Consider the following 22,910-nt stretch of genomic DNA (forward strand, 5'->3'; position numbering starts at 1 on the left):
GTTATGCTTAAGACCTCCACAAAGCATTGGAATCTTCACCATCCTGAGACTATTGATACACTGGGAAGATTCATATTTGTTAAAAGCTAACAAAATTCATATTTGTTTAGACATCATTGTCAGTTCTTAAGAACCTAGCAAAACATTTTCTTCCCCAACCCAGCCCTTTTTTTGAAATTTTTCTCCAACTATGGTTCCTCCACTTCCAAGTCTGTTGGCAATATACTCGTGGTCATAGGGTCTCACCCATTATTCTTTCTGGGCCACCCAGACTAAGTTTAATCAAATGACAACCAATAAATAAGCATTTATTATGCACTTACTGGTTGGTAGAGATTGGGTTTAATTCCCATTTCCATTTGTTTATAGACCTTTAAGGTTTATAAAGTACTTTCTTCCTAACATATGCTTTCTTTTACTTAATGCAAATGCAGAGTTATGGATCACTTTTTTTTAGGTTTTTTTTTCAAACAATGGGGTTAAGTGGCTTGCCCAAGGCCACACAGCTAGGTGATTAAGTGTCTGAGGTCCGATTTGAACTCAGGTACTCCTGAGTCCAGGGCCGGTGCTCTATCTACTGCGCCACCTAGCCACCTCTATAGATCACTCTTAACTAGTGTCTGATCCTGTTCAGTAATGTTGATTAGATATCATGAATCATATGATCATTCCTGCCTCCTTTGTGTACTATCCATGGGATAACTGCCTAGATTTATCTGAATCTCAGAGAACATTATCCTATAGTGAGTGGTATCAGTCTTCTCATTAGTCTAGGGGTTTTTTAACATGTGGCTTTACCCAGATCTTATTTTAGCTCATACTTGTTTAGGAAACTTTTTCTCTTTATCCCATTCCTGCCATTTATGTTATTCAAACTTCTTAGCATAGTTAGAAAATACATATTAAAGGAATAGATAAACAGTAATAAAATGGCTACTTCTCCAATTCCCACTAGCATGGTATCTCTCATTGATTGGCTAACAATAGGTCACTGGCCAAGCCCCACTTGGTCCCTATTTCTTCAGTGTAAATGCAAGTAATTGTTTCTGTTTTGACCAGAATCTCAGAGGATCTTCCCCTTCAATTTTTATTATTTATTACCATTTTAAAGAGGGTATTCTTTACTTCATTTCTTTCTTACCCAGTCTTAAATCACTGAATAAGTATGGCCTTAGTCAAACTGAAGCTTAAAAAGACCAAGGTCTCCCACTGAATCCAAGGCCAATTTCAGTTGTCCTGGTCCATATCTGATCACTGGACCCAGATGGTACCTGAAAAGAAATTTTAGATCAGAAACATTAGATTTTGCTTAAATCTAATTCACTTGCATATCATAGCATCACATCCCTGATGTCATGATCCTCTTTGAGAATGAAGAACAAACAGCAGCAATGTAGAAGACAGTGGATGACTGCTACTTTCACCCCGAGGGGGTGCATTTCTTATGACCTCCTATCCATATGCTTCTCAGTCATAATAGGCTTTATTTAATTAGCTTTTAATAAAGGGCATTTACTAGGTAGAATAGTAGAAATCATTTCCCCAAACTGGAAGCATATTCTCCTCTTGCAATCTCCCTGAGGCAGATTGGTGAGTTCTTCACAAAAAACCCCCCCAAAAAACGAACCCTTCAAGGATGCCCATTAATCCCCCCTTTCCCTGAAGCCCATGCCTGTATTCACTAGCAAATACAATTAGCTCTTAGAGAAAGTGTAGCCGCTGATTTGTTTTTTGAGTTCCAGTTCTGCTGTGATGAATCGAGATTTGGACTCAGAAATGCAGGTTTTGGAAAGAAAATAGAGATTTATTAGAGGAAGTTACAGCATATTAAGAAAGTAATGGAAAAGTTAAAAAGAGTTTAAAGAGACCACATGGATTGCTGATTGAATTGGCCAGGCCAGTTGGCCAGGGACAAGAGATTGGAAAGTAAAAGAGAACAAAACCCCTCCCTGGATCTCCTTAAATTCTCTCCCAGAGTCCATGAGAGGGGATAGTGACCTGGGAATGACCAAGTCCCTCATTGTTTATTTTACCTTTTGAGGGTTCTCTTTTAGGTAGTCTTCCAGGGTCTGTGCTTCCTGGTTGCCCCCCCAGAAAACAATGCAATCCAAGTCAGGCTGAAGGTCAGGCCCTCAGGTGTGGAAGGACAAGGAAGATACTCTTTACAATGCAAACAAAGTTTGCCTCCAACTGATTTCACCACTCCCATGCCCAGGTTTCTCTGCAACAAAAGTATTTAGTAAGACATCATACAGGACAGGAAAGAATTCAGAATTTTCACCTACTATGTACTACACAGTGGTAAGGACAGATAGTATTTACTGATATTATTTCATTCCATCCTGTCAATAGTCCTGTGAGTGGCTGTTGTTATTATTCCTGTTTCAAAAATGGATGAAACTAAGGCAAACAGATATTATATTTTTCATGATTTCCACCTTTCTCTTTAACTCAACTGTTTCTAGATAATTAATCACCCAGATATGTGACTAATTTTATTTGTTCAACAATGGCCAAGTTCGCACTAATTCCACCAGAGAAAAATAAGTCATATTAATGCAGGGGAAAGATGAAGATAATTGTGAATGTAGAATTTGGGTGGAGATGTACATTGACTACCACCTATTCTTGAGATGTAAATTGATTAGAAGTAGAGGATTATGATTGTAACAGAAACAATATGTAATCTTAAAGGCTGCTTGGGTGGATAACCCCCATTCTTGATCACTGATTGTTTAGTGTAAAATTTGGCTTCACCCTCTACCTAATTCCTGGTCCAGTATGTGAAAAGGGAGTTCACCTTTTGGGCTCTGGAAGAGAGGCAAGACATAAAAACCTGGATTGGACTCCAGCTCTGGGTGGCCAGTCTTCTCTGACCCTGTGGCCCAGCCAATGCTGCTTGGCTGTTCTTTATCTCTATCTCTATCTCCCTCTCCCTTCCTATGTCTTGTAACTCATTTAATAAACTTTTGTTTTATTTCTACCCTTGCTTTCCTGAGTCTGAATGATTCCTCACAGGCAGAACCCAACTCAAGTAGCAGTGACTACAATATTTATACAATGTTAAATGCAATGTTCTGGTTCTGCTCACTTCATTTTATATCAGCTCATTTAAGTCCTTCTAGGTTTAATCTGAAAGCATTATGATCATTATAATTTGTTCAACTATTTCCCAATTGATGGGCTTTCCCTCAATTTTCAATTCTTTTTTCTTAGGCGCTTTTTTTTTTTGCAAGGCAATGGGGTTAAGTGGCTTACCCAAGGCCACACAGCTAGGTAATTATTAAGTGTCTGAGGTCACATTTGAACTCAGGTACTCCTGAGTCCATGGCCCGTGCTCTATCCACTGTACAATTTCTAATTCTTTAAAAAAAACTTTTTTGGGGTGGCTAGGTGGAGCAGTGGATAAAGCACGGGCCCTGGAGTCAGGAGGTACCTGGGTTCAAATCCGGTCTCAGACACTTAATAATTACCTAGCTGTGTGGCCTTGGGCAAGCCACTTAACCCCATTTGCCTTGCAAAAACCTAAAAAAAAAATTTTTTTTATGCATTTAGGGCAATGGGGTTAAAGTGACTCGTCCAAGGTCACACAGCTAGGCAATTATAGTGTTTGGAGGTCACATTTGAACTCAGGTTCTCCTGAGTCCAGGGTCAGTGCTCCATCCACTGTGCCCGCAGCTGCTCCAATCTCCAATTCTTTAAACAAACATGAGCTGCCTTCATGAGTACCACCAGAATGTTATCTTCTGTGAAGGTTTCCTGGGTGAGGTGGGATGAGGGCCAGGGTCACAGTGGCCTTGTGGAATAATGAGGGTCCTGGGGCTCAAGGAGCAAGATTTGAACCCTGAGATACTTATTTTCCTTGTGAATCGGGCAACATCTCTGTAGCTGTTTTCTCATTTTTACACTTTTTTTTTTGCAAGGCAATGGGGTTAAGTGGCTCGTCCAAGGCAATACAGTTAGGTAATTACAAAGTGTCTGAGGCCAGATTTGAACTCAAATCCTCCTGAGTCCAGCTGCCCCTTTTCTCATCTTTTAAATGCTGTGCAACAACCAGTCTCCACTAAAAAGGTACCCATTGCACACTTTTAAGTTGAATCTTTAATCACTGACCTCTTCTCATTATTTTTTCGAGCCTGCTGGGCAGCTTTCGTCCACTCCCAAGCTGCGAGGAGCTCCCCAGGACAGCGGGTCAAAGTTCACCCGAAAGGGCTCGGGAATCTCGGACAGGAAGTGGCCTAGGACTACATTTCCCAGCAGGCTTGGCGCGCAGGAGCCGTCTCCATTCCAACTCCTCGGGCGCCGCCCGGCTTCCAGGTCCAGCTCCCAGGAGTTCCAGTCGGCTAGGCGAGGACGAATAAAACCTTCGTTGTTATTTGTGATGTGTGGCTTGTTCTTTCGCGGCCGCCGCGTCTCCCTCACCCGCGCCCAGACTGGGCTCAGCCGGCGGTGCGGCGTCGCGCATGCCCAGTTGCGCCGGGGCGGGCGGGCCGCGCCGAGGGAAGCCGGGAAATAGGAGCGCGCGAGCGCGAGGGGAGCCGAGAGGAGCCGAGCGCAGCCGAGCGCAGCCGAGCGGAGCCGAGCGCAGCCGAGCCGAGCCGAGCCGAGCCGAGCCGGCGTCGGGCGCGCGGTCCCCGGCTTGTGCTCAGCGCCGGGCGGCCAGCAGTGTGCCGGCGCGCGGCGCTCCTCGCTCCCGCCATGGCTGCCTTACGCTACGCGGGCCTGGACGACACGGACAGCGAGGACGAGCTGCCGCCGGGCTGGGAGGAGCGGACCACCAAGGACGGCTGGGTGTACTTCGCCAAGTAAGGGGCCGCGACCTCCGAGGCCGCCCTCCCCTCCCCTTCCTCGGACGCCGGGGCGCGCCGCCCCGGGACCCGCGCTCGTGCGCGCGGACACGCCTTCCCGGCCGGGCCCGCCCCACGTGCGCGCGGCCCCCAGGTGCGGCGGCGCTCCCCGGCGCCGCGCGCGGCTCCGCCCCGAGCCTGTGATTGGGCGACGCCGCGCAGCCCCGCCCCCTGCGCCCATTCACAGAAACCGACCCCTGCCCGTCCGTTTAGTCCGCACACCGACGCCGCCCACAGCCCGAGGCCCGAGGCCCCACGCTGCCCCGCACGGCCTCTTGTACAGATGAGGACACTGAGGCAGAGTGGCCAAGTGAGGGATCTGAGACTCACAATAACGGGCTGGGACCACCAGTATTATTATTCTCATTTTACTGATGAGGAAACTGAGGCAGAGTGGCCAAGTGAGGGATCTGAGACTCACAATAACGGGCTGGGACCACCAGTATTATTATTCTCATTTTACTGATGGGGAAACTGAGGCAGAGTGGCCAAGTGAGGGATCTGAGACTCACAATAACTGGGGCTGGGACCACCAGTATTATTATTCTCATTTTACTGATGAGGAAACTGAGGCAGAGTGGCCAAGTGAGGGATCTGAGACTCACAATAACTGGGGCTGGGACCACCAGTATTATTATTCTCTGAGGCAGAGTGGCCAAGTGAGCGGTCTGAGACTCACAATAACTGGGGCTGGGACCACCAGTATTATTATTCTCATTTTACTGATGAGGAAACTGAGGCAGAGTGACTGAGGGACCGATCTGAGACTCACAATGGCCGGGGCTGGGACCACCAGTATTATTATTCTCATTTTACTGATGGGGAAACTGAGGCAGAGTGGCCAAGTGAGGGATCTGAGACTCACAATAACGGGCTGGGACCACCAGTATTATTATTCTCATTTTACTGATGAGGAAACTGAGGCAGAGTGGCCAAGTGAGCGGTCTGAGACTCACAATAACTGAGGCTGGGACCACCAGTGTTATTATTCTCATTTTACTGATGGGGAAACTGAGACAGAGTGGCCAAGTGAGGGATCTGAGACTCACAATAACGGGCTGGGACCACCAGTATTATTATTCTCATTTTACTGATGGGGAAACTGAGGCAGAGTGGCCAAGTGAGCGGTCTGAGACTCACAATAACTGGGGCTGGGACCCCCAGTATTATTATTCTCATTTTACTGATGGGGAAACTGAGGCAGAGTGGCCAAGTGAGGGATCTGAGACTCACAATAACTGGGGCTGGGACCACCAGTATTATTATTCTCATTGTACTGATGAGGAAACTGAGGCAGAGTGGCCAAGTGAGGGATCTGAGACTCACAATAACGGGCTGGGACCACCAGTATTATTATTCTCATTGTACTGATGAGGAAACTGAGGCAGAGTGGCCAAGTGAGCGATCTGAGACTCACAATAACTGGGGCTGGGACCACCAGTATTATTATTCTCATTTTACTGATGGGGAAACTGAGGCAGAGTGGCCAAGTGAGGGATCTGAGACCCACAATAACTGGGGCTGGGACCACCAGTATTATTATTCTCATTTTACTGATGGGGAAACTGAGGCAGAGTGGCCAAGTGAGGGATCTGAGACTCACAATGGCCGGGGCTGGGACCACCATTATTATTATTCTCATTTTACTGATGAGGAAACTGAGGCAGAGTGGCCAAGTGAGGGATCTGAGACTCACAATAACTGGGGCTGGGACTACCAGTATTATTATTCTCTGAGGCAGAGTGGCCAAGTGAGCGGTCTGAGACTCACAATAACTGGGGCTGGGACCACCATTATTAGACTGAGGGACCGATCTGAGACTCACAATGGCCGGGGCTGGGACCACCAGTATTATTATTCTCATTTTACTGATGGGGAAACTGAGGCAGAGTGGCCAAGTGAGGGATCTGAGACTCACAATAATGGGCTGGGACCACCAGTATTATTATTCTCATTTTACTGATGAGGAAACTGAGGCAGAGTGGCCAAGTGAGCAGTCTGAGACTCACAATAACTGAGGCTGGGACCACCAGTATTATTATTCTCATTTTACTGATGGGGAAACTGAGACAGAGTGGCCAAGTGAGGGATCTGAGACTCACAATAACGGGCTGGGACCACCAGTATTATTATTCTCATTTTACTGATGGGGAAACTGAGGCAGAGTGGCCAAGTGAGCGGTCTGAGACTCACAATAACTGGGGCTGGGACCACCAGTATTATTATTCTCATTTTACTGATGAGGAAACTGAGGCAGAGTGGCCAAGTGAGCGATCTGAGACTCACAATAACTGGGGCTGGGACCACCAGTATTATTATTCTCTGAGGCAGAGTGGCCAAGTGAGCGGTCTGAGACTCACAATGGCCGGGGCTGGGACCACCAGTATTATTATTCTCATTTTACTGATGAGGAAACTGAGGCAGAGTGGCCAAGTGAGCGGTCTGAGACTCACAATAACTGGGGCTGGGACCACCAGTATTATTATTCTCATTTTACTGATGAGGAAACTGAGGCAGAGTGACTGAGGGACCGATCTGAGACTCACAATGGCCGGGGCTGGGACCACCAGTATTATTATTCTCATTTTACTGATGAGGAAACTGAGGCAGAGTGCCTAAGTGAGCGGTCTGACACTCACAATAACTGGGGCTGGGACCACCAGTATTATTATTCTCATTTTACTGATGAGGAAATTGAGGCAGAGTGGCTAAGTGAGCGATCTGAGACTCACAATAATGGGCTGGGACCACCAGTATTATTATTCTCGTTTTACTGATGAGGAAACTGAGGCAGAGTGGCCAAGTGAGGGATCTGAGACTCACAATAACTGGGGCTGGGACCACCAGTATTATTATTCTCATTTTACTGATGAGGAAATTGAGGCAGAGTGACTGAGGGACCGATCTGAGACTCACAATGGCCGGGGCTGGGACCACCAGTATTATTATTCTCATTTTACTGATGGGGAAACTGAGGCAGAGTGGCCAAGTGTCCGATCTGAGACTCACAATAACTGAGGCTGGGACCACCAGCGTCATTATTCTCATTTTACTGATGAGGAAACTGAGGCAGAGTGTCCAAGTGACCAATCTGAGACTCACAATAACTGAGGCTGGGACCACCAGCGTCATTATTCTCATTTTAATGATAAGGAAACTGAGGCAGAGTGACTAAGTGACTTGCCCAGGATCATTCAGCTAGTTAGTGTCCAGAGGCCAGATTTGAACATCTTTTCTTTACTCTAGGCCCAGTGCTGTCTCCATTGAGCCATCTACTTTGTGTTGGAAGAGATACAAAGATGAATTCAGATGTGGTCTTAAAAAGGATCTTATTAGTCAAACCAAATTGTCACAATCATACTGTCACATAGCACCATAGAATCATAGAACTTTTTCACAGTTGGGAAATGACTTGCCCAAGGTCACAGTGGTTAGCAAATGGCAGAGCTAGGACTCTTAAGTTAGTCCTCTTTCCTGGTTTCCATACTGATATCAGACACCTACATCTCCAAAATGCTTTCCCACCCCATTTTTTTTTTTTAGGTTTTTGCAAGGCAGATGGGGTTAAGAGGCTTGCCCAAGGCCACACAGCTAGGTAATTATTAAGTGTCTGAGACCAGATTTGAACCTAGGTACTCCTGACTCCAGGGCCACTGCTTTATCCACTGCGTCACCTAGCCGCCCCCTCCACCCCATTTTCTTGAACCCAATTACTTGGTGTAGAAGGAATGGAAAAACCTTATAATTGTGAAAATGGATTTTCAGAGATTCCTGCCTTTCCCTTTTCCAAGGGCAACTTCTTCCTTTTGCCAGTACTGTTGTGCCCTTCCCATATTTAGAGAGAATTTCTTCTCTGAAAGTGTTGTTGGAAGTGTGGTTTCTCTGGAATTGATGAGGAAACAGGCTGCCCTTTGTGCCACTTCGGCTTTGGATGAACTGACTTCACATCTAGGGGATATCTCCCCATCTTTCTGTTTCTCAGAGGATGCTGTCCAGTAGTGGTTGGGAGGAATTCTTGATATAATTTTTAAAAATCCCTTATTCACAGCAATATTTTCTGTCCGTGATTTGGGACTCCTAGTGTGAATACTTTTCCTCCACCCTATTAATTTATCTTGGAAGAATGTTGCAGATTCTGTTCCCTCAAATCCTCTAAAAGTTTTATTTGTTACCCTTTTATGATATTTTATTTTTAGTTTTTTGGGAAGCATTTGGAGTTAATTGACTTGCTCTGAGTCACACAGCTAGTAAGTGTAAACTCAGGGCCCATACTTTATCCAGTGCAGCAGCTAGCTGTCCCTTCATCTTTTTATTTTAATGAAAATCATATGTCTAGGAATGCAACCTGAAATTTACTTGAATTAGGGAACTCCCAGATGATGTAATGTGTACTGATGAAGATAGGCTAAAGTGGGACAACTTGCTTGGGTCATGAAGCCAGTAGTGTCAGAGGTGAAATTTTAATCCTGTTCTGTGACCCTGCTGCTCTCTATACTGCCTTTCAACCTAAAAAAAGTCAGGAGATGATAAAATGACAGCTTTACAGGACCTCAGAGGTCATCCTAGTCTAATCCTTTCATTTTACAGATTAAAAAAAAAAAGGGCACAGAGATTGTGAATTGTTCAAGATTAGACAGGTAGTGATTAGTAGGGCAGAATTTTAAATCCATATTTAAATCTGGAACCCTTTCCATTGAACCCACAGTGCTACCACAGTTTATTTTTTTTTTAAGTAGTAAAAAGGCATTATTTTAACAAATCATCTAGTAATTCCCTAAACTTTTATAGGATAAGTTTTAGAGAGCAGTATTATTCAGACTTTTATAAAGGAATAAGAAACCTTGATAACACTCTGTGCTTGGTAGTGGCTACATTCAACCTAACAAATGGAGTAACTTTTGTTTTTGGAACATGTTATTTGAGAACCTCCAGCTTTTGGCATAAAAAGAACAAAAGAGAAACTGAAATAAATTTTTTTTTTGTTTTTGTAAAACCTCGTTGAACAGAAAATAGATCATTAGAATGTGTGTTTACAAATATAGATTTCCCCAAAGTATTATATTTAAAGTGAAACATTGTATCCTAAATAGAGAAAAGGTAAAGTTAACAAATCTCTCCTGATTCTATCTTCAGAACCAGATTTAAATTGTAATGAAGTTCTTTGTACCATTCAGTTAAAAAAAATTGTGTTTCTGAAGACTTTCTTCTGCAAGGCTAAATGAACAGGTCTGTCATTTTTATTTATCTCTAAAACATCTCAGGGAGTTAGCAACTCTTAGACTCTGTGATGTTGGGACTTGGACGTACCATAATAAATGGTAGTAGTATAACTCACATTTATATAATACTTTATTATTTAGAAAGTGCTTCTTCTACAACAGGATTTTTCTTTTTTGTATTATGGATCCCATTGCCAATTGGGAGAAGTGTGTGGATTCCTCAGAACAGTGCTTTTAAATTAATAAAAGGATTGCAAACCAAATCATTTATGTTAAGTACAATTATCAAAATATTTTAAAAAGCAACTTCACATATAAATCTCATCTTAAAGAATCTCTGATTTGTGACATTTCAGCTTTTTATTACCTAATAACTGTAACCATAGGCAAGTCACTTAACTGCTTATGAAATGTCAGATGAGTTTCCTCATCTGAAACATGAAGGGATTGGATTAGTTGATCTTTAACATCATTTCAGTTTCTGAATCTATGAAACTTTAACAATCTTGCAAGCTAAATAATGCAAAATATTATTAACCACATTTAACAGAAGAGGAAAAAAGTTTATCAGGTTCAGTGATTTCCCTTGGACTCACAAGGCTAGTAAGTGGCCAAGTCAAACTTGAACCCAAGTCTTCTGATTCCTGTTCTTTAACTTTTCTCCCATATACTAGCCTTCTGTCAGTAGTGTGGAAAGTGCATTGGCTACACTGTTGAAGGATCTGGATTCAAATCTTTGTCACCACTAGTGTTATTTTAAGTGATAATTTGGTCTCCCAGAGCCTCTGTTTCTCTGTGTGTAAAAAGAAGGAGATTGGGGCAGCTTGGTGGCACACCAACCCTGGAGTCAGGACCTGAGTTCAAATCCGACTCAGACACTTAATAATTACTTAGCTGTGTGACCTTGGACAAGTCACTTCACCCCATTGCCTTGCAAAAGGCCAGAAAAAAAAAGAGATTTAACTAAATGATCTCTGAGATGCCTTCCAGATTTGAGATACATTGTTCTTATGATTTGGATTAGCTTGGAGGTTCAGTAGATGTATGACTTTGCAGAAATAATTCATTTAATTGACTACATTTTCCTCATCTGTAAAGTGAGAGTAATAGCACATAACTAACTACCTGATTGTGAGATTCAAACGATATAATTTATGTAAATTTTTTATCACAGAAAATGATGTTGAAATCATAATTAATTTTGGACTTTGTAGATTTTTTATAACTATTTTAATTTTTACAATTAAAATTAATATTTTTCTATTTACATATTAAAAACATTTTGTAGGTTATTTTGTATATATATATATATATCTATATTTTGTCCCAAGTCTATTTTTTTCCTACTCTACATGTTTTTAGTAGTATGAAATTAATTTTGATAATAGCCTAGTAAAACCACAGGTAGGTAAATCTGTTCCTAGAATAAATATAAATAGGTAAAACTAACTGCAAACAATTATAGTTTAATTATCTGTTATTTTTGGAGTATCTATGCTGCTGCTCCTTCCTATTTGTTGGTTATATTACTATATTACTATTTCCATTTTACAGTGCAAGAATGGAAATGTCTACTTAACCATGGCTTTAATAGTTTGATTTTATAGGGGTTCTTATGCAATTAGCAATTTAATTTTGACATGACAGCATGCACTGATGGAGAACTTTGCTTACCAGAAGAGAATACAAATGAAATAACTATGAGTCAAGGTAAACTAAATCATACACTGAGTAATTTTAGCTCATATTCATGTGAGAAAAATTATTCCTCCTTGAAAGTAGAAAGCTAAATATATATATATTTTTAAATTTTCAAATACTAACAGAGGCAGAAAACTGTGAATACATTTTCTTGTAGAATATTTGCTAGGAAATAGAATAGGGTATTCTTCCTTGAACTTCCCCTTCTTTTCCCTGTTTAATAACTTTTACCTTGAAATAGCAAGTTACTATCTTCCATTAAAAACAAAATAAAATGTCTTAAAATCTTAGTACTTTAAAAAAAATTATTTAAGGCAACAGGATTAAGTGACTTGCCCAAAGTCACACAGCAAGGCAGCTATTAAATGTCTAAGGTTGGATTTGAACTTAAGTTCTCCTGATACTAGAGTCAGTGCTCTATCCATTTTGCCACCTAACTGCCCCTTATTTTTGTACTTTTTTTTTTTTTAAGGTTTTTGCAAGGCAATGGGGTTAAGTGGCTTGCCCAAGGCCACACAGCTAGGTAATTATTAAGTGCCTGAGATCGGATTTGAACTCAGGTACTCCTGACTCCAAGCCTGGTGCTCTATCTACTGTGCCACCTATCCAACCCCATCTTGGTACTTTTTAATGATGATTGGATAGGATTCATTAATCTTCATCAGTTACTTGAGACTCTGCCCTACCATTTTAGTGGTGACCTTTGTATTTTCATTTCCTATGATAAAATGTTATTTCTAGTATAGTTATCAGGATATCATCATGATTTTTCCATTTGCTCCATTAAGAGTTACTGCTTAGTGAAATTATAACTTGCAAAAGACTGGCTTTCTTAGGATAGTATTACATTGAAAAATTAGCATTAAACATTATCTTGAATTATGCCAACTTAACACTAAGGAAAACTTAAAGGAACTTTTCATTTTTGTAGACAATTCGTTTTGATAATTCGGTAAACCACTGGGGCGGCTAGGTGGCGCAGTGGATAGAGCACCGGTCCTGGAGTCAGGAGTACCTGAGTTCAAATCCGGCCTCAGACACTTAATAATTACCTAGCTGTGTGGCCTTGGGCAAGCCATTTAACCCCATTGCCTTGGAAAACCCTAAAAAAAAAAAAAAACCCAATGAAAATAAACCACCACGAATTCTTACTGTCATATTGGTTCATTTGCTACCCATGTATGCCTTCTCATTTTTTTCTTCTTCATGCCCCATAGATCCTCCATGGAGGATTATTCTAATGTGGTATTAGTACTTTCTGTAGTTCTTTTTATATTTCATGGGTACCATTGTAGCACTTAAGCTCTTTGTTTGCTATTCCTTATTCTCACTCTATGATCAACCTTTTTAACTCCACATAATATAGTGATACTTTTTTTAACTTTCTTTTTTCTTTTTTCTTTTTTTTTAATTTATTTTTATTAGAGATGTTATTTGAGTTTTACAATTTCCCCCCCAATCTTACTTCCCTCCCCCAACCCCCCCTCGGAAAGCAATGTCAGTCTTTACTTTGTTTTCATGTTGTACCTTGATCCAAATTGGGTGTGCTGAGAGAGAAATCATATCCTTAAAGAAGAGACAAGGAGTCTAAGAGGTAACAAGATCAGACAATAAGATATCTGTTTTTTTTTCCAAATTAAAGGGAATAGTTTTTGAACTTTGTTCAAACTCCACAGCTCCTTATCTGGATACAGATGGCACTCTCCTTTGCAGACAGCCCAAAATTGTCCCTGATTGTTGCACTGATGGAATGAGCGAGTCCTTCAAGGTTGATCATCACCCTCATATTGCTGTTAGGGTGTACGGTGTTCTTCTGCTTCTGCCCATCTCACTCAGCATCAGTTCATGCAAATCCCTCCAGGCTTCCCTGAATTCCCATCCCTCCTGGTTTCTAATATGACGTACATATACCACAGTTTGCTAAGCCATTCCCCAGTTGAAGGACATTTACTTGATTTCCAATTCTTTGCCACCACAAATAGGGCTGCTATAAATATTTTTGTTCAAGTGATATTTTTACCCTTTTTCATCATATTAGTGATACTTTCTATACCACTTTTTGCCAGTAGCTCTTCATTGGGAAAAATGCTGCAATCCACTTGTGCCTGACAACACACTTTGGGTCATTTACAACTTTGATTCTTTGGAGAATGAGATGTTCCAGGCATCACTGAAAGAACATTTATGTGAAAAAGATGTATTTTTAAGATGAAAATTAGTTGCAAATCATTGTAAGACTGTACTATTTTCTTTTTTGTTTTCTTCTTCCTATTTTGTTTTAAGCTCAATTCATTATCCATTTGCGGTTCCTGTTCACATTTATAAACTGATGTGCTACTAACTTAATGAGCTAATCATTTACTTGAATATCATAGACTGGCTAAACAATGGGAACTTTTTATTTAGTTAGTTTATTAGGTTAAACTCTTGTGTAAGCTTTGTCAAGATTCTATATTGTTCTAGGTCTTGGGACATAAGCACAATATTATTCACAAACAGGAATGTCTAGGAAGTCTTTATTTATTTATTTTTTTATTTTTTGCAAGGCATTGGGGTTAAGTGGCTTGCCCAAGGCCACACAGCTAGGTAATTATTACGTGTCTGAGACTGGATTTGAGCCCAGGTACTCCTGACTCCAGGGCCGGTGCTCTATCCACTGCTCTAGAAGTCTTCTTAACCTGAGATCTTATGGACCCCAAGGGACATATTTAAGTCTCTGGACTTGGATGGCAAAAAAAAATTTGCATCTTTAATTTTACTGACCACCAACTGGACTTTATAATTTCCTTCAATTATATATTTAAAAAAAAAGTGAAGATTCCGAGGTCTTCTCATGTTTTCATTACACAAAAAAGGTTAAGAACACCTGATCTAGGGGATCTCACCATCTGTAGGGGATTTCTCTTCCATATGACTGCTCTTTAGGTCAGCCTGGTTGACAATGGTAAATGCCTTTTGCCTTCATATATTTATATACTTTGCTTTATGGTAACAAAGAGTCATTAGTTATCTCTGGTTGCATTTATTAAAGAATCTTGTGAGATGAACCATATACATCAGAGATTTCTTGTTGGAGGAGAGCCTTTAAGGGTGTTTTTTATTCTACTGATTCAAATACTTTTTTTTTAAAAAAAATTTTTTTCAAGGCAAAAGTGGCTTGTCCAAGGCCAAACAGGTAGTTATTAAGTGTCTGAGGCTGGATTTGAACTCAGGTCCTCCTGACTCCAAGGCCTGTGCTCTATCCACTGTGCCACCTAGTCGCCCCTCAAATACTTTTTGTTGTTTTAGGATTTTGTATCTTTTATATCTTTCAGTCAGTTATGGGAATGAAAAAATATTGTCTCTTAAAGAAAAGTGTGCAAACCTTCCATTTTCCTTCTCATATTTTCATCAAAGATGAATTAGATTTGTGATTCTAAGAAAAATTTGAGATTGAGAAAGTGGGCATAATGCTATCTTGATTACCATATTTTGGGTAAAAACATTTTTTTCATTTTTACATCCTCTTTTCCTTAGTTAGCTTGTAAAATGATTCCTCAGTATTTTATTTTATTTTATTTTTTTAGGATTTTGCAAGGCAAATGGGGTTAAGTAGCTTGCCCAAGGCCACACAGCTAGGTAATTATTAAGTGTCTGAGGCCAGATTTGAACTTAGATACTCCTGACTCCAGGGCCAGTGCTCTACGCTGCACCACCTAGCTGCCCCGATCCCTCAGTATTTTAAAGCCTGTATTACCTCCAAAATATATTTCTTTGTTGTGTACTTGGTTTAGGTTCAGTCTTTCTTCCCAATCTCATTTCCATAAGTCTCTTGTATAGAACATTTTGGACTGGGATGTTGTTAGGGTCTAATTGTGGGGTGTTCTATCATCAATGGTGATGGAAATAGTTTAATTACAGAAATACTGACAAACTTAGGTCATTTTCTGTATTGATTGTCTTGGCAGTATTATCTTTGACTTATTTTTGGATGATATAATTTTTTTTAACTTTTACTTTATTTATTTTGAATTTTACAATTTTCCCCCTAATCTTGCTTCCCTTCCCCCCACCCCCCCACAGAAGGCAGTCTTTTAGTCTTTACATTGTTTCCATGGCATGCATTGATCTAAGTTGAATGTGATGAGGGAGAAATCATATCCTTAAGGAGGAAAAATAAAGTATAAGAGATAGCAAAATTACATAGTAAGATAATGATCTTTTTCTTTTTTTTTTTTACATTAAAGGTAATGGTCTTTGGTCTTTGTTAAAACTCCACAATTCTTTATCTGGATACAGACGGTATTCTACATCGCAGATACCTCAAAATTTTCCCTAATTGTTGCACTTATGAAATGAGCAAGTCCATCAAGGTTGATCATTGCCCCCATGCTGCTGTTAGGGTGTATGGTGTTTTTCTGGTTCTGCTCATCTCACTCAGCATCAGTTCATGCAAATCCCTCCAGGTTTCCCTGAAATCCCATCCCTCCTGGTTTCTAATAGAACAATAGTGTTCCATGACATACTTATACCACAGTTTGCTAAGCCATTCCCCAGTTGAAGGACATTTACTTGATTTCCAATTCTTTGCCACCACAGACAGGGCTGCTATGAATATTTTTGTACAAGTGATATTTTTACCCTTTTTCATTATCTCTTCAGGGTATAGACCAAGGAGTGGTATGCTGGATCAAAGGGTATGCACATTTTTGTTGCCCTTTGGGCATAGTTCCAAATTGCTCTCCAGAAAGGTTGGATGAGTTCACAGCTCCACCAACAATGTATTAGTGTCCCAGATGTCCCACATCCCTTCCAACAATGATCATTGTCCTTTCTGGTTATATTGGCCAGTGGGATGGTATAATTTACTTGGGTTTCATTTTAAGCTTTTGGAAGACTTGCTTCCCCCTCCCCCCACAGACTGATTTTTGCTACTTTTTGGTTCATGTTTTGTAATCGTTCACAAGTCTGTAGTGTTTCACAAATGAGATTGCATTCTAAACCTAGTCTGTTCTTGGCTTGCTTCTTTTTCTTCTTGCCAAGGAGATAAACTCTAGTGATTTCTTAGTTCTTCTAACATTCATTTTGTTGTGGTTATTCTTCACTTATTAAAATTTTGCAAGAAATGGTGATAATTTTTAGTGTTTATTTTACAGTACTTTCTATTTTTGAGGGGAAAGAGCATCTTATGATTTATAAGAACAAATCAGGTTGATGCTGTTGCAATTATGCATGTTATCTTGTATTTATCATTTATTCTATATTGATACTGATTTTGACTTTTGATCCAATTACTTAGTAGTTTGCTGTATACCAAGGGTTTATTCTTATGACTTCCAAATCATTAACTAGTTGTTTTCTCTCTATTAAGATTTGACCTTTTGGGGGCAGCTAGGAGGCGCAGTGGATAGAGCACCTGTCTTGGACTCAGGAGTACCTGAGTTCAAATCCGGTCTCACACACTTAATAATTACCTAACTGCGTGGCCTTGGGCAAGCCACTTAACCCCATTGCTTAGCAAAAACCCCCCACCAAAACAAAAAAACCAAACAAACCTAAAAAAAAAAGATTTGACCTTTTTCATTTTTTGGTGATGCTCTTTGGTGTTCATGAAGTCTAAGTCCCTTAACTATCCTTGGGAGTTGATTGTTCTTGCTGTTCACATTTTTAATGGTCTTATTCTAGCTTTCTGTTCAGATAGGGTAAATTACAAGTATCATAGATACAAAGTTCAAACAGATGCTTATCAAAATAAAAGATTCAGTGACCATGGAGATTATACTTAAAGCCACTCTTGTACCAGGTGAGGGAAGTGAAGAGGTTATGTCTTGTGTTGTCTAGGCTCACTGCTTCCTCTTCCCATTAACTCTCCTCACTTTTTTACATTTGGACTTCTTTTAAAAGAATACATTTTTTAATTATTATGATTTTCTACCATCTCCCTCCTTCTCTGTCCTCCTAAAGAACTATGTTCTTCTTTGAGCATGAAGGGCAATGACCCAGAGAACTATTCCTTAGAACATAGAATTCTTAAATAGAAAGAGAGAGAAAAGAAAGAAAGAAGAAAGAAGATAAAAATCAGCAAAAGTTATCAGAACTTCAAATAAAACCCCACTCTGACAATATGTGCAGTGTTCCACACCTATGGAACCCTTCCTTTACTCCTCCCTTATTCTTCCATGCAAAAAAGTTGGAAGAAGTTGCTTCTTATATCTTTTCTTTGGTACCAGTCTTATTCTAAAACCAACATTGACCGTTTTTATATTTTGTCATCTTTTTCAATTTGACAGACATGGGGCAAGACTTCAATACTGTCTTGTTATATATTTGTCTAATTAGTGATTTGGAGCATTCTTTCAAATAGTTGTTAATAACTTGAAATTCTTTTGAGAACTTTGTTTATATCTTTTGATCACTTTTCTATTAAGGAGTGGCTTTTGGTAATTTGCATTTTTGTTAGTTATCTCTATATTTTAAATACCAAAACTTTATCTGAGAATACTGATCTATTTTTTCCAGTAGATTATTTCTCTTCTTTTCACAAATGTATTCATTTCAGCTAACTGGTGAGGTGATTAGAGCACTAGCCCTGGACTCAGGAGGACATGAGTTCAAATTTGGCCTCAGATACTTCGCTTTTATTTGCTATGTCATCTTGGGCAAGTTACTTAACCCTGGTTGCCTTGCATCCAGGGCCATCTTTCATATTTCATCTCTAGACCCATATGACTCTGATCTAGGCTGGTGATTTAACACAGCACCCTCTCATTTAAATCCAGTGGCATCACCTCCCTGATGTCATGATCTTCAAGAAAAGATAAACATCATTTTCATTAGTGCAAAAGCTTTACCATTTCATATAATCAGACTTATCTCTTTTAAGTTTGAATTCTCTTCCTCTCCTACTATAGGTGTGAAAGGTATATATGATCTGCTCTTCTTCTAAGGCTTTTAAGATATAATTTTAATATTAAGGTATTATATTTCACTCTAAACTTCTTGTGTGTGGCTAAGCTTAATTTCCAGACTACTTTCCAATTTTCTCAGCAGTTCTTATCAAATAGTTATCAAAATTTCATAAATGATTTATGTTTGAGTTTGTTAAATACTGGATTATTGACTTCACCACAGATCTCTTAATTGCCAAATATGATGATTCCCCCCCCCCCCAATCCTAAACCTCTCATCCTGTCTGTTGCATTTGTTGACCACCTTCTTCCCCTGGATGTGTTCTCTAATCTGTGTTTTTGTGACATTACTTTCTTGTAGTTTGCCTCTTAATTGTTTGACTGTTGGTTCTCAGTCAGTATCTTTTGCTGGCTCAGAATCCACATCACTATCACTTAAATGGATATTCCTCAAGATTTGGTACTGTACCTTCTTATTCCTCTTTACTTTTGTTTTGATAACCATATCCAGATCCCATTGTTTTAAATTTCATCTCTATGCAGGTAACTCCCAGAACACTATTCAGCACCAGTCTTTTTCCTTAGGTTTAGTCTAATCACCAGTTTCCTAATGGATATTTTAAACTGGATTACCCAGATATATTGCAAACTCAATTTGTTTTAGATTGAATTCATTATCTTTCCTCTTAAAATCTCCCCTCTTCCAAACTTTCCTATTTCTTTTATAAGCACCACCATGCTTCCAATATTTAAGGTTTGTCATCTCAGCCTTATCTTGAATTCCTTACTCTCCCTTCACCCCACATATATCACAGCAATCTCCCATTTTCCCTGCTTCAGGTCTTTCCCCACTTTAATCAATCCTACATCTTGGTGCAAATTCAGTTTTCCTAAGTTCAAATCTTTCTGATCATGTGGTTCCTCTCCAGTGGTTTCTTTTTGTTTCTAGGATAAAATATAAATTCTATTTAACTTTAATGCTTTTTTTTTTAAGGTTTTTTTTGCAAGGCAAATGGGGTTAAGTGGCTTGCCCAAGGCCACACAGCTAGGTAATTATTAAGTGTCTGAGACCGGATTTGAACCCAGGTACTCCTGACTCCAGGGCCGTTGCTTTATCCACTGCGCCACCTAGCTGCCCCAATTCTATTTAACTTTTACAGCCCAGCCCAACTTAACCCTATTCTGTCTTTTCAGACTTATTGGACTTTAGAGTCAATCTATACTAGTCATGCAACCAAACTGTTTTCTTTCTGTTCTTTATTTAGGACACTGCATTATTTCATTTCTATGCCTTTGTGCAGATATTCTCCATATCTATGATGAGCTCCTTCCGTATATCTCTCGCCTTGAGTCCCTCTTTTCCTTTTTGATACAGCTCAAGCACTATTATCTTTTAAAATTACCTCAATTGCTACTAATACCTCAAACTCTATTGTATTTAATACTTTGTAATTGTGCTTATTAAGGGCACCTAGGTGGGGAAGTGGATAGTGTTGAACCTAGAATGAAGAGGACTTATCTTCTTGAGTTCAAATCTGGCCTCAAATACATATCCTCTGTGTGATCCAGGGCAAATTCCTTACCTCTGTGTAAATGAGCTGAAGAAGAAATTGGCAGACCACTGTATTCTTACCAAAAAGCTCCAAATGGACTCATGATGAGTCAGACACAACTGAAATGATTGAACAGCAACAAAATTGTATTTATTAGCTTTATATTTATACTGTATATATTTTTACATGAATTTGTCTCATTAGAATGTAAGGTCATTGCAAGTAGATATTGTATCATTCTTTGCATTTGAATCCCCAATGGCTGGCATATTTTAGGTAATTAATAAATATTTGTTCATTTGTTGACTTTCTGAGGTAACGTATAGCAAGCTGAAAAACTAAGAAGTGAATCTTGTTTTTCCAATCCCAAATCCACTGTTCTTTCCTCTCTCTCAGTGTATGAGTTTGAAATAATGTCTTCCTAGTTTCTGACCTCTTTTTCCTTGGTTGGTTGGTTGTTGTCCTGCATTATCAAAGAAGACCAAAACGACATCACTGCGTGAGACAAATTACAGTGTCTCTGATCAGCTATGGCTGATCAGACCAATTACCCATATTTTTCTCCCAAACAGTTTATCATTTCTACCCTTCCCCCAACCAAGTTTATTGATTCCCATTCTGCTTTAAACTGTTTTTCCTTGAGACTAGAATGTATTCTTTCATTATCTGCTTATAGTAAAGTGACATTTTTGTTTACTATTTCTAGTTTCATAAAGGGATGGTCAGCTCTCTACTTACATATTATAAAGTATTATTTGCAACTGATTAGAAAAATTTTGTCTGGCAGTGGACTCTGATCATAGTTTCAAGATGAGTTTACCTATACCAAGATAAGATCCAAATGGATACAGGATTTAGACATTAAAAAATCCAATATTATAAGCAAACTAGAAGATCAAGGAGTAGCTTACCTGTCAGATCTATGGAAAAGGAAACAGTTTATGATCAAGGCAGAGATAGAGAACATCATTCAAAACAAACTAGATAATTTTGACTACATTAAATTAAAAAGCTTTTGCACAGACAAAACCACTGTAACCAAGATCAAAAGAAATGTAAATTGGGAAACAATTTTTGCAACTAGTATTTCTGACAAAGGACTCATTTCTAAAATATACAGAGAACTGAGTCAAATTTTCAAAAAAACAAGCCATTCCCCAATTGACAAATGGTCAAAGGATATGCAAAGGCAATTTACAGCTGAGGAAATCAAAGCAATCCATAGTCATATGAAAAATTGCTCCAAATCATTGCTTATTAGAGAAATGCAAATTAAAGCATCTCTGTGATACCACCTCACTAATCCTCTCAGACTGGCCAATATTACCAAAAAGGACAATGATCAATGTTGGAAGGGATGTGGGGGAATCTGGGACACTAATACATTGTTGGTGGAGCTGTGAACTCATCCAACCTTTCTGGAGAACATTTGGGGTTATGCCCAAAGGGCAGCAACAATGTACACACATTTTTGACCCAGCAATACCACTACTGGGTCTATACCCTGAAGAGATGATAAAAAAAGGGTAAAAACATCACTTGTACAAAAATATTTATAGCAGCCCTGTTTATGGTGGCAAAAAATTGGAAATTAAGTGAATGTCCATCAATTGGGGAATGGCTTAAACTATAGTATATGAATGTTATGGAACACTGTTGTTCTATTAGAAACCAGGAGGGACAGGAATTCAGGGAAGCCTGGAGGGATTTGCATGAACTGATGCTGAGCGAGATGAGCAGAACCAGGAAAACATTGTACACCCTAACAGCAACATGGGGGTGATGATGAATCTTAATGGATTTTCTCATCCCTTCAGTGCAACAACCAGGAACAATTTTGAGCTATCTACATCCATCTGTATCCAGAGAAAGAATTATAGACTTTGAACAAAGCCAAAGACTATTACCATGAAATTAGGGGAAAAAAGCATTATATTATTATGTAATTTTACTATCGCATACTTTATTTTTCTTCCTTAGGGATATGATTTCTCTGTCATCACATTCATTTGAGATCAATGTATAGCATGGAACCAATGTAAACACTAGAGGAGTACCTTTTGTGGGGAGTGGGGGGAGGGAAACAAGAATGGGAGCAGGATTGTAAAGCTCAAAATAAATAAACTCTTTCTTTAAAAAAAAAGATGGGTTTATAGGATTCTTCATCTTAGACTCAGAGTAGGTAGTACAACCTGGGGTCAAAAACCAAAGTTCTCCTGGTTAATCTGGCCTTTGCCAGTGATAACATTTGTGAGGTAGTATCTTCATGGAGAAAATTTTTCCTCTAGAGAAAAAATTTTAAAATGGTTTATAATGCTTCCAAGAACTTATCCTTATTTTTAATTGTGTTTTGGGTATTTTGACAGCCATACTGAAGAGAAGACACAATGGGAACATCCTAAAACTGGAAAACGAAAACGAGTAGCAGGAGGTTTGTATTATTTGTTAGATTATTTGTGCCATAGCTAAATATACTAAAACATAAAGCATCGATTACACTATAACCCTGTCATAGGCAGAGTGTTGTTCTTGCAATTTGTTGTTCTAACTATGAGTATGAGTAGATTTTAGAAGAAAGAAAAATAGATGTAGTAAGTGATGAACTGTCAAAAGTTGAACTATCAAATTCAATTTGTCAAGCATTTGACTACATTCGAGATAGTATGATAGCAGCTGAGGATACATAGATAAAATGAAAATCAG

At 39.5% G+C, this 22,910-nt stretch overlaps 1 protein-coding gene across 3 annotated transcripts in view; it reads left to right on the forward strand.

Annotated features, from left to right (window-relative positions):
• Window positions 1–4,598: 4,598 nt before the first annotated feature.
• Window positions 4,599–22,910, forward strand: part of WWOX (WW domain containing oxidoreductase) — a 1,413,871-nt gene continuing 1,395,559 nt past the window's right edge. The window contains exons 1-2 of one of the 3 annotated variants that reach the window (XM_074203737.1): window positions 4,599–4,805; window positions 22,574–22,638. In XM_074203737.1, the coding sequence (XP_074059838.1) occupies window positions 4,699–4,805; window positions 22,574–22,638 (172 nt within the window). In that variant the 5' untranslated portion in view covers window positions 4,599–4,698. The remainder of the gene's footprint in view (window positions 4,806–22,573; window positions 22,639–22,910) is intronic. The other 2 variants (XM_074203727.1, XM_074203742.1) reach the window with 2 other exon arrangements.

This window comes from Macrotis lagotis, chromosome 1 (assembly GCF_037893015.1).
Source record: "Macrotis lagotis isolate mMagLag1 chromosome 1, bilby.v1.9.chrom.fasta, whole genome shotgun sequence".
In the NCBI taxonomy this organism is placed as follows: Eukaryota; Metazoa; Chordata; class Mammalia; order Peramelemorphia; family Peramelidae; genus Macrotis; species Macrotis lagotis.